The 13272-nt window shown below is 42.1% G+C and overlaps 1 protein-coding gene across 4 annotated transcripts in view; it reads right to left on the bottom strand.

The window, feature by feature from the left end:
- Positions 1 to 13272, bottom strand: part of Phactr4 (phosphatase and actin regulator 4) — a 75288-nt gene that overhangs the window by 41589 nt on the left and 20427 nt on the right. The window contains exon 1 of one of the 4 annotated variants that reach the window (XM_034503262.2): positions 7373 to 7609. The exons of 2 other annotated variants lie outside the window; for them this stretch is intronic. In XM_034503262.2, the coding sequence (XP_034359153.1) occupies positions 7373 to 7418 (46 nt within the window). In that variant the 5' untranslated portion in view covers positions 7419 to 7609. Of the gene's footprint in view, positions 1 to 7372; positions 7610 to 13272 lie in introns of those variants that run through there. One more of the 4 variants, XM_034503265.2, reaches the window with a different exon arrangement.

Genomic DNA, 13272 nt, shown 5'->3' with positions numbered 1-13272 from the left:
TTTGTTCTTTGCTCTTGCGGTACTTGGACTGAACCTAGATCCCTTTGCTTGCTAAGCAAGTGGTTTAGCACTAAGCTACACCTATGCCCCTGCTTTGTTTAATTTTAGCACTTTAAAAATGTGTGATAGGGCTGGAGGGATGGCTCACAGGTTAATAACACTGACTGCTCTTCCAGAGGTCCTGAGTTCAACAACCAGCAACCGCATGGTGGCTCACAACCATCTGTAATGGGATCTAATGCCCCTTTCTGGTGTGTTGGAAGATAGCTACAGTGTACTCATATAAAAATAAATAGATAAGTAAATAAATTAAAAAAAAAAGAAGAGCACTTACCTCTCTTCCAGAGGGCCCAGGTTTGATTCCCATCACCCACGTGGTGGCTCACAACTCTGTATTTCTAGTCCCAGGGGATCTGACACGCTCTCCTGGCCTCTTTGGGTACCAAACAACTTAAGATACACACATATATGCAAGCCAAACATTCATACATAGAAAAATAAATAAATTCAGCCAGGGCTACACAGAGAAACCCTGTCTCGAAAAAAAACAAAAACAAACAAACAAACAAACAAATTTGAAAAGCAATTTCATGTGTGACAAAATGTGGATCTAATTGAAACCTCTCTAACTTCTACGTCTGGCCCATCTTCCACCGAGCTTTTGTTTTATTTGTTGTCGTCTCTCTCGTAGTGTATCCCAGCTGTAGTTTCCCCCTCCCCATCCTCCCACTGCCCGTCCACTCCCACTGTCCGGTACACTTGTTATTTCAATTTTTAATCTAAAATCTTATTACAGTAGTATAATAAGTATTATTATATTTCTTTATATTTAAGAAATTATTACAACTTCTTACATCTGGATTCATTTAGTAACAGAGTCTTATATCATACAAGTTATAATAGGCAAGGTAATATACATCTGTAACCCCAGCATTTGAGAGGCAAATCAACCAATATCAAATATGATATCAAAAGTTCAAGGCCTCTGGGCAGTGGTGGCACATGCCTTTAATCCCAGCACTTGGGAGGCAGAGGCAGGCAGATTTCTGAGTTTGAAGGGAGCCTGGTCTACAGAGTGAGTTCTAGGCACCCAGGGCTATACAAGGAAACCCTGTCTTGAAAAACCAAAAAAAAAAGAAACCATATCTCAAACAAATATTAAATAGCAACAGTAAATACAGAATAATGCAATTTACAAAAATGGCATATTAAATAATTCTTGTCCTCACAACAACCTATACACCTCCTGTTAATCTCAGGTACCATCCAAGTGTTTTAAAGGGCTGGAGCGATGGCCCCGCTGGAAAGGCACGGGCTGACAAGTCTGACAACCTAAGCTTGACACCTACAATCAGACCCGTTGTTGTCCTCTGACCTCCACACGCACACTGTGGCATGTGCATGCACACACACATATAAACATACAAACAAATAGATTTTTAATTTAAAAGGTCTAAATTATAAAGTTAGGGTCACATTAAATTCTTTTTACACATGAATTTGTCATCCAGTTATAAGTCATTAAGTTGTCCTGTGATAATTTATTAACTCCTTATTCACACATCAGAAGAAGGTTGATTTTGCTGTTGTGTACAGGCAAGTATGCATGAAGACTAGAGGTCAGCCCTGGGTGACGTTACCCATGGGCCATCCACTTTATTTTTCTCTATTACTTTTATTTTACTTGATGTGTATGAGTATTTTGTCTGCATGCTTATCTGTGCATGATATATATGCTTAGTACATGCATGTGTGTGTACATGTGTGTATAATATTTAAAGCAAAAACAGGGTTGCCAAGATAAATAATAATAATAATAAATGGAAAAAAAAACACTAAAAACTGATAGTGGTGGTACATGCCTGTAATTCAAATACTTCAAAGAAGTAGGGGGTTATCTGTGTCTTTAAGGTCTAGCCTGGGTTCATAGAGTGCAAGACCAGTCTGGATCTTATCATAGAGATTTTGTCTCAAAACAACAAAACCCAAGCCATACCTTTTAACATTTTGTTTGCACCTTCAGGTATTCACTAACTATGTGGATTACATCTATTATACATAAGTGGATAAAGAGAATAACATGATTAAACAACGAACTCTAAATCAATGACTGTATAATGTTACATACTCCTATTTCAGTTGTGCTGGGATTGAAACCAAGGCCTCCTGCTTGGAAGGGAAGCATTATACAGTAAACCATAGCCCAAGCCTTCTTTCCAGTTTTACTTCAAGAGGCTCCACTTGCCCAGAATGGCCTTGAGCTCACTCGTCTCGGCTTCCAGAGCAGCAGGTCTTACACTCGTGGAGCATCACACCTGGCCTTCAACTAGTTCTTACTCACCTGTGCTGGATGGCTAAGTACAGTAAGGTGACACAAGTCCAGAGAACACCAATCTTCCAACATTCCTTCACTAGACTGTAATAAGTGACTAAGTCACCTGGTTTATCAATTAAATTTTTTTTTATTTTTATTTTTTCATCTATAAGATCCCCTCACCCCTGGTTCATTGTATATGTGTGAATGTGTGCATGCATGTGCCAGGGGTCATGTGTGGATGTCAGAGGACAACTTGAAGATGTTTGATCTTTCCTTCTACCATGTTGGTTCAGGGATCAAATTCAGGTCATCAGACTTTGGCAACAAGCACTTTTACTAGCTGGGCAACATTTTCTGCCCTTTTCTGTGTTTTGTTTTGTTCTAAAACAGGGTCTCACACCCCATCCCTGACTGGCCTGAAACTTAATGTAATACTACTGTCTCAGCCTTCAGAACTTTGTAAATAGGCAGCATAGTTTATGATACTTTGCCACAGTATTTAACATTTTTTGTTCTCTTAGAGGCTTATTATTGGATTTAAGGAATAGTTTCAGAAAACTGCAACAAAATTATAAAGCCAAACTATTTCACTAATGAACAAAGCAGGCTTCATGTGCAAAGGAGGCCTACAACTTCTGGAGATCTGCTACAGCCTTGGCCATGGGATTAGAAAGAACTGGACAGAGGAGAGGAGTAAGGTCTCTATACTTCTACCTCAGGAAAAAATGTCTTTTCTGCCACAGCTGTGGCAAGAAGTGATGGAGCCTGGGACTAGCAGAGTGGTAGAGTGCTTGCTTAGCCTGGAATAAGCCAGCACCACATCAGGCGATGCTGCTTTACACCTCAGCCACACGACATGCATACTCTGTAGAGAAGGATGCCTGGCTGCACAGCCCGGCAGATCGATCCATCAGTGTAGTGTTCACCAAGGGGGCTTGATTTTGGATCCCCAGGACCCACGTAAAAGCTAGCATGGTAACTTGTATCCACAACCCCAGCACTGAGGGGTAGGGGTGAAGTTAACAGGACCATGGAGCCCATTAGCAAGCCAATCTACTCAGGTTCAATAAGAGATCCTGTCTTAACAAAATAAGACAGTGGGGTCAGTGAGATTGCTAACAGGGTAGGAGCATTTGTCATACAGCCATGATAACCAGACACCACAGTGGGAAAAACTGACCCCTGAAAGAAGTTGCGCTCTGATCTCCACACAAACACTGCAGCATGTATACATCACACACACACACACACTTTTAAACATGTTTTATTAAAAGAGAGGAAACAAAGGGAATCAGCATGGTAGGAAGCATCTCTCTTTAGTGCCAGCATTCGGGAGGCAGAGGCAGGCACTCTGAGTCTGCGGCCAGGCTAGTTTACTCAGGGATTTCCAGGTCAGCCAACACTACAAAGTGAGACCTTGTCTTAAGACGAGGTGTCTGTCTCTGTGTACCTCTAGCTGGCCTCCAACACCATGTAGACTCTATGGCCTCAAACTCACAGAGATCTGCCTGCCTCTGCCTCCAGAGCACTGGGATTTAAAGGGTACACCACCAACACCCCTCATGAGACCTCTTCTTTTAAAAGAAAAAAAAAAAAAAAAAAAAAGCCAAAAAGCCAAAACAACAACAACAAAACAAAAAAACCCAAAAGCATAAAATAAAGTGGGGTGGGCCCATATTGAAAAAGCTCAACAGATAGACTCTAGTCACTCAGAAGACCTGAGCTTGAGCTCTGGGTCCCACGGGGTCAGGGTAGAGCAGACTCGGTGGGTTGTTCTCCGACCTCCATAAAAGCACTGCGGTACACACAAGCCCACACACGCATCCACCCCACATACATATAAACTAACAAACAATAAAGATGTAAAAGAGCAAAACACCACCAACAGAAAAAGTCAGGAGTGACTGAGAAGGTAGTCAACACCCACCTCAGGCCTCCACATGCATACCTTCATGAATACATGCATACACAGAGCACAACACACACACACAAACACTACAGCACACACACACACACTACCACACATACCACAATAAAACATGCAGCTTTTTTTAAGAAAAAAAAAAAAAAAAGACTAAAACAAGACCTAAGTGTATGATAGTTCTAGAACAATGAATTGCGTACTTTAGCTTATTTATCTTTCTAAAGGACCTAGTGCAAGCTTCTAAACAGCTGCCTACTAAAACACTCCATAAGAAGTTAACATATGAGAGCTGGCAAGATAGCTCAGTGGTAAAACACACCAGCTGCTCTTCTAGAGGACTCCCGCACCCCACCTACTTGTAACTTCAGATTCGGGAGACTCAGTGCCCTCCTCTGGCCTCAGTGGACAACAAGCACACATGTACAGATATTCAGGACAAAACTTCCATATAAGTAAATTAAAAAAATTTTTTTTGGAGGGCAGTGGTGGCACACGCCTTTAATCCCAGCACTTGGGAGGCAGAGGCAGGTGGATTTCTGAGTTCCAGGACAGCCTGGTCTACAGAGTGAGTTCCAGGACAGCCAGGACTACACAGAGAAACCCTGTCTCAAAATAATAATAATAATAATAATAATAATAATAATAATAATAATAATAATTTTTTTGTTTTGTTTTTGAAAGAGAGTTCTCTACGTAGCTCTGGCTGTCCTGGAACTCACTCTGTAGAACAGGCTGGCCTGGGTCTCAGAGAGATCTCCCTGCCTCTGCCTACCAAGTGCTCAGATTAAAGTCATGTGCCACCACTGTCTGGCTAATAAAAATTTTTAATTAAAGTATTTTATTTATATTATTGGGTTTTTTTTTTTTTTTTTTTTTTGCCATAATTGGGATCAAATCCAGTCCAAGGTCTAATTCCTGCTACAAAGTACTTTAAGCTACATCTCCAGTCTCCCAAAATTTTTGTTACAGTTATTAGTGGCAAAAGTGACTTCTTCCTGTTCCTGAGACAATGTTTCAGGCAACTCAGGTAAGCCTGACACCAAGAGTAACCTTGACCTTCTGAGCCCCCTGCTTCCACCTGAATGCCTGGATGACAGGTGTGTACCACACCCAAATTTAGGTGGTGCTGGGGATTGAAGCCATAGCTGTGTGCAGCTGGAAGGAGCACCCTCTAACTGGGGTACAACAAGGTCCCCTTAGTTCTCTCTTAAAAGCAGAAGAACAGTGATCAGTACAGAGATTAGACAGATGGTCTTCATAAAGGTCCATGTCACTAAACTGCATCAGCTCAACAACTCCATGCTTTCCCACAGTCTCTCATTTCCACGGTGAGGAGAAATACCTGCCAGGATTGACTTGACATCACACAGTATTTGTTAGAGAAGCACTATGGAGCAGCAACCGCAGGAAGAGCTAGCGCTGCACAAGTAGGTAATTTATCAAATACAGGAGAAGGTTGGCTCTAGGAGCAAGAAAGCAACACATCACTGCAGGGAGAGAAGGCAGAGGCTGAGGATAGACCACTGCAGGGAGAGAAGGCAGAGGCTGAGGATAGACCACTGCAGGGAGAGAAGGCAGAGGCTGAGGATAGATCACTGCAGGGAGAGAAGGCAGAGGCTGAGGATAGATCACTGCGGGGAGAGAAGGCAGAGGCTGAGGATAGCTCTACTTTGGTTTATGATTTAAAAAACATATTTAATAAAATTTTTTTGTGTGTGAGACAGTATGTCCTAAAACCTAGGCTGCTCTGAAACTTACTATCTGGCCCCGGCTGGCTCTTGAGCCCCTGATTCTCCTGCCTCTGTCTCCCAGTTCTGGGGTTACTGATGTGCACCCCACCCTACCTCTCTGTTTTAACTTATTTTCTCAAGCTGGAAAGTGGTCCTGAGGGCTTTTTGTATTTTTCTGTAAACTATTTTCGATAAGGCATTTCATTCTTTAAAAAGTGAAGTACTAAGCTGAGAAAGTAAAACTTAGCACAGTGATCAGAGGAAAGCAAGTGACTAGTTCACATTGACTGGAGTCCTGAGACTGTGACTACCTGAACACTTTGTCACTCACTTTGTTTCAGAAATACCTGAAAAACACTTTCCCTGGAAACTCAGAAACTAAACTGCAACAACTCATCAGACCCATTTGAGCACTGCATTCCCTGCTTCCTATGCCTGATCCTGTCTGCGTTTCTTAGTTACTATAGCTTTCTACCTTAACTTACTGGGATGTCTGTAGACCAGACAAGCCTAAAAGCAGAGATCCACTTGTATCTGCCTCCTTGGTTCTAGGATTTAAGGTATGTGCCACCATGGCCAGCTTAGACCTTTTCTTTCTTAGTGGAGGAGGAAATAAGAGGCTTCCGGATGCTTCCTAAATCAAAGTTACCTTATACAAGTTTTCCCTAAATAGCACATTGTCCAGAAATAACTTCAACACTTTGGCCTATTCTTTTTCCAATCCTCTTTTTAAAACCATTTGCACAATTAATCAGCAGCAGCAGCTACACCACACTACAAAGATAGAATGCGCTCACCGAGATGCTGGGCGACTTCATCAGCTCACACTTCCAACTCTGAGCCACACTCACAGTTCCTGTTCAGTCTGAGCTACCCACCTCACCCCCGCCCACCCCCAAGACATAGCACTTCAGAAGTTCACACAGCAAAATGTCTTATAAGGAACCAACACTTGTACAATGAAGAAAGTCTTGGAAAGTGTATAACAAATCTAAAAAATCTAATCCAACCTTTAAAACGGTTCGGTTTTTAGAAGTTGGCAGCTTTATCTCTAGATCACATACTTAACAAGTGTCTGAACTTGCAGAATATCAGTAAAATACCTCTGACCTCTAAGGAACAGCTCATGTAACTTTTAATTTCTTCAAAGGCAAGATAGAAACCAATAGGTAATGTCTTAGCAATATAATCTTAAAACAGATCTCCAGAGAGCAAGTAAAACAAAACAGTGAAAGGTGAATTTAACTGAGTGGAAACAACTATAAGTTTTTCATTCATTTCTCACAGACTGTAATAAATATGCCAAAGACCTGTATTCCAGTTCCTAAGAGACAGCAGCTTCAGCTGTAAGCCCGCCTGGCTTCTGCTACGATGTCTACTTCCCTGCCTTCCATTACTCACCAGCTGCATCTGGATTTACCGGTCTGGAGACATCAGCTTGCCCCATGATTATAATTGTCTTAGATGTATCCCACGACAACAATCTCTTTCTGACAAAAGCAAACTTCTCTTAAAAGACAAATCCACATAAGGGACCAGCAATCCTGTATCACCGCCAAATGCCAGGAAACAGCCTGAGATCTAGAGTTTCTGTTTTGCCGGCCACTGGGCACTTGTGGCTCTCACACTCTTCACGCCGGCTCTCTTCACACAGGAATGCCTGTCATTCCAGAGCGCACAGTGTGTAGAGCACCAGTGCGGAAGGGGAGGAGACAGCCAACCACATTCTGGCTGCCAGTGGCACAGCCCAAAAGCCCACACCTCCTTTTCCTGACTTTGAGCTTGGCTAGAAGACTCTCCAGGCTCAAAGCCACAGAAGACAGGGAGCCTGCCCCAAAGTATAGCAAAGACTCTATACATGTAATCACAACAAAACAGCCACACTATCAGCAGGGTAGTAGCAGTCAAATAGCCCATTTCAAAGGCACATTTTAGATATGGCCTTACTTGCAAAGCATCCAATTATTCTACAGTTTCTGTGTTGTATATAGACTGAATGTTTATTACCTCCCTTATTTGTTCTTCATTCGTGTGTGTGTGTGTGTGTGTGTGTGTGTTAGAGCTGGAGAACATTGGGTGTTCTTACAAAGAATATGGGTTCCATTCCTAGCGCTCACATGGCACCTCACACCATGCATAACTCCAGTTCCAGGTGACTCAACAATCTAAGCTCTGTGGGCACCAGACATACGGAACACATATATACATGCAGGCAAAACACATAAAATAAATCTAATATATATAATATTATATATATATATAATATATATTATCATATATATATGTGTGTGTGTGTGCGTGTATGTGTGTGTGTGTAATTATATATTATATATATAATTATAATTATATCCTAAATTCTTTGGAATCTCTGAAGTAAAAAATGTATGATTATTTACCCCCTCCTCCTTTGGGATGGTCTCATGTAGTCTAGGCTGGCCTCAAGCTGAATTATGAGGCTTTGAACTGATGCTCCTCCTGTCTCTACCTCCCAAGTGCTGGAATTTAGACTGGCATTACAGGCTTGTCCTACTATCCTTAGTTATGCGATGCTGGGGATGGCCTGGGGCTCTGTTTATACTAGGCACTAGTCCAGCAACTGTGCTACATTCCCAGCCCCAATTTTAAAAGATTTTCATTCCATTTCTTTATTTGTGTATGTGTGTGAGAGAACACATACCTGTGGAGGTCAGAAAAGCATCATTCTTTTCACCACGTGGATCCTGAAGATGGAAATCAGGTTTTGAGGTGTGGAGGCCAGTGCCTTTACCTGCTGAGCCATCTCGGTGGTCTCCTAACCCCTGTTATCAGCTTCTTGTGTATGTGTATGGTACAGTATGCAAATGTGTGCATGTACACAGAGGCTTGTGTGGAAGCAGAGGTTGGCTGATGTTGGTATGTCTTCCTCAACAGCTCCAGTGGTTTCTGTGCTCTGTGCTGGGATACACAACAAGCACTGAGCCACCTCCCCAGTCCTTACTACCAGTTTTGATAGAGAAACAAACAACAGAAAGCCTCAATAGTAACAAGAAATTGACTAAATGCTAAGGCATAAAACAAGGAAAAGCCTTAGAAACACTCAGGAATATGATATATCCCTGATATAATGACCCAATCTGGCTGCCGGGCTTTGGATACTTGTTAGTAGTAGCATCTGTCAGCGACCATCTCACACTCTGGTAGAAGGCCTCCCTAGTCATTTGTGCCAACTCTTTGGCATGCTTTTCATTTGTGTAAATTGTTCCCTTAGCCTGCAATTTCTTTCTCAAACCCAGGTGTTGAGGATCTACCCATCCCTTAAGAACTGCCTAAAGTCTGCTTCCTTGGTTGAAGGCTTTCCTTAACCAAGCAAACAGAATTCCAATAAAGGCTCACGAACACTGATTATGTGCCTAGTACTGTGTTGGCAATAAAAACAAGTTTTTTTTCCCTAGGTGCTTATAGTAATAGGAGCTATCACAGAATATAACCGGCACATAGGTGCTTGGTGGGCCAGTGTCTAGAGGAAGCCTGAGAAGGCATAATGGGTAGGAAAAGGGAACAAGTATCAAGAAATATTATCTGAAAGACAAAGAACATTATCTTCCACCACTGTGGCACGAATCAGCACTTGGGAGGCAAAGGCAGAAAGTTCACGTTCCAGGCTAACATGAGCTACATAGTAAAATATCTCAAAAAACTCAAACCAAACAATCAAACAAAAAGAATGGACCAAGCCAGTGATTCTCAACCTTTCTACAGTTCCTCATGTTGTAATGACCCCAACTCCCCAACCATGAAATCATTTTCATTGCTCCTTGACATCTATAATCATAAGCAACCCCTATAAAAGGGTCATTTGATGCCCAAAGGGGCATGACCCACAGGTTGAGAACCACTGGACTAAGCTCTGGTCTTGGTGGGCACACCACTCTGAACTGCAATAATCTTTACAATTCCTTTATAGTCTAGAAACTCTTTATGGGCAGGGACCATGATGCATTATCCTTACACTAACTACCAAAGCTCGATGTAAGTAGTCCAGTGCACGGTGTACATGCAGCAAGTCTTCAGCAAGCTGAACCTCCTGCCCCTTAAGCATGCCTCATACATGCTAGGCGAGCACTGAACTACAGCCCCACCAAGAAACAGAATTAATCTGAAGCTTTGCTTATGAAACTTGGGAGAAAAATACAATGTACATGCCTGTGACCCCAGTATTCCAGGCACTGAGGCAGGAGGAAGGACAAGTTAAAGCAGCCAGGATTATAAAACAAGACCTTGTTTAAAAGATCAGGGCAAAGAGCATGAGCAACGGAGGCAAGAAAAACCTGTGGCAACCACAAAGTGGTCTATCAGTTCCAAATGACGGACTGAGAGCTGCCAAGAAACCCACTCTGGAGAAGGTGGTAACATATCCATAGTAAATTTTGAAAATTTATTCCTAGCTGGACGTGATGGCAGAGTCCTTGAATCTCAGCATCCAGGAGGCAGAAGCAGGCAAATCTTTGCAAACTTGAGGCCAAGCTTGGTCTACAAAGTGAGTTCCAAGAGAGCCAGAGCTACATAGTGAGGAAAAAAAAAAAAAAAAGACCCTGTTTGGGGTGTGGAAATTTTGTGTGTGTGTGTGTGTGGTAAAAATCCATGTTCCATTTTCTGAACAGGAGGATTGTAAAGAGTACATGAAAGAACAGAAATGCTAAGTTCTTTATGTGACAGAAGTGAAGAATTAGGGGTCACTTTGTTTCAGATCAAATCAGAAAAAGAGCATAAGGGCATACTTGAGAATGGAGATAATTCCTCATAGATTGTAGGGTTAAATCAAGAGACATACCTACAATTTATTGGCCAACTAGCTTAGTGGGTATGGGGACCCTCAAGTTCAATGGGAGACTATGTCTCGGAAAATAAGACAGAGAGCAACAAGCTGGAATATTGTGGTGTGTGCCTTTAATCCCAGAACTGGGCAAGCAGAAACATGCAGGTCTCTCAGCTCAAGGCTAACCTGGCTTACAGGAGTTCTAGGACAGCTAGAGCTACACAGAGAAACCCTGTCTCACAGCAACAACAAAAGATGGAGGGCAACAGATGAATAAACCCCTCTGGCACCTGCATGCACACACCACACATATCACACACACCACATACACCACACACAAGACAAGCATGGTAGAGCAGAGGAAGAGATAACAGTGAGGACTCTGGCCGCCATATGCATGTTCCCCCATGTGAGTCTGCATCTATACCCACATGTATACTTGTACATGGGTGCTCACACACACAGGAAAACATGGATTTATATATACACAGACAAAAAAATCATGTGAACTACCACACAAGTGGCTAAAATTATTGTTAAAGTCCCTTCCAGTTAAACCAAGAGCTTAAGCAATTCAATATTCTCCTAGGGGAAGAAAAGGGCTCCAGGAAAGGTTGGTCAGGTGTGCCACTGTATACTTTTTATAATGAATCAAAAGTCAATGCTTGCCAAATAAGGCAAAAAAAAAAAAAAAAAACCAAACAAAAAAAAAAACCAAACAAACAAAACAACAACAACAAAAACCAAGTGAATTGTATTTTTTTTTTTTTTTTTTTGTGGTTTTTCGAGACAGGGTTTCTCTGTGTAGCCCTGGCTGTCCTGGAACTCACTCTGTAGACCAGGCTGGCCTCGAACTCAGAAATCTGCCTGCCTCTGCCTCCCAAGTGCTGGGATTAAAGGCGTGCGCCACCACTGCCTGGCCACTGATTTTTTTCTACTCTGTTGTTTCTTTCCTGAGCAGAATGTAGTTGGTTTTTATAATTATGATAAAAGAGATTAAGAAGCCTTAGTCTTTTAATGAAGAAAAAAAAAAGGCCTTACAAAATCACATGGAGGGGCCAACTGAACTCTAGTAAGGAACCCAGAGATGTCAATGATGTATAGAAACTGGGCAGGCAGACTGGAGGACCCACTGCAGGTTGTGCAATGTGCTGACTGTTTCCTCACAGGAGCAGTCACTGCTGGTGACTCAAGGGGATGATGATAACTACTGCTCAGTCTTCCTTCTCTCTCTTTCATAACACTTTACAAATCAGCTGGCTCACAAACTGTCTCCAAGTAAAGGAGACAGGAAATCTGTGCAGAACTGACCCTCAGTCACGTATCTGTGGGCACAGTAACTGTTTGAGAATAGCCATGGCACCTGAAAAAGTTACTCAGGAACTTCTAGCAAGGGTTCAGGTTAAGGGGCATTCCTTTCCGGCTCATATGCAGAAGAATCCAGCCTTTATCCTCCTCTAAATAAAACGTCTGAGTAATGAACACCTGGCACCACGGTGAGTCAACAGTAATCCCTGCAAATAACTGAGGACACTGTGTGCATGTTGTTTCTATCAGACTCCCTCCAGCTGGTAACTCAAGTGCACTTTGCTGATTCCATGTATAAAATAGCCCTCCCTTCAAAACCTTCAATTTTTAGAAGCACAGGAAATATAGGTTATATAATTAAAATTTTCCATAAAACTTAGAAAATTATGTTTTACATTACACACACCTTTGCTTCTAAGTTTCATTTTAAAAGTAGAAACAAATGTGTGTGTGCCTCAGGAAAACAGTCTAGTGAAAGCAGAGGAAAGTTCAGACAACGTGCACCTATGCTTAGCTGTCTGTGCTAAAGCAGCCAGTATGATTCTATTTTGACTTTTCTGAAAAGCTTTATGAGTGCTGTGGATAAATATAAATCCTGAAAAACAGAACCTTCTAAGAAGCAACCTTGGTGATTGTCATTTCAACCTAAGAGCTATGTCTTGTCATAAAGAATCCTCAAATGGAGCATGATCTCACAGGGTTGCCTGTCAGTCCCGGCAGTGCGGAGGCTGAGGCTAGTGTAAGCCACAGACTGAGACTCTATCTCAAAAACATATCAAATATATAGCCAGTGGTCACACATCTTTAATCCCAGTACTCAGGAAGCAGAAGCAGGCAGATCTCCGTGAGTTCAAGGCTAGCCTGATCTATACAGTGAATTCCAAGTTATCCAGGGCTACACTGAGAAACCCTGTCTTGAAAAATCAAAATAAACAAAATAAGTAAATAGAAAATAAACAGGATCCAATAACCATTAAACACTATACTCATACCCCCTATTCCCCGGCTTAGGTACCAAGAACCTAAAGGTACTCCCTACCTAAAATCTAAGGAATAACCGTGTGGTATTTAATGGTCACTGTGAACTTGAATGGACAGAGAATCACCATGGAAACCCACCTCAGGCTTCACTTAGAAGATATTTCCAGAAAGGTTTAACTAAGGCTGGCAAATGGTTTACTACGTAAGCCTGGAGACC

This window comes from Arvicanthis niloticus, chromosome 5 (genome assembly GCF_011762505.2).
Source record: "Arvicanthis niloticus isolate mArvNil1 chromosome 5, mArvNil1.pat.X, whole genome shotgun sequence".
Classification (NCBI taxonomy): Eukaryota; Metazoa; Chordata; class Mammalia; order Rodentia; family Muridae; genus Arvicanthis; species Arvicanthis niloticus.
This window is presented reverse-complemented; position numbering and strand designations above follow the sequence as displayed.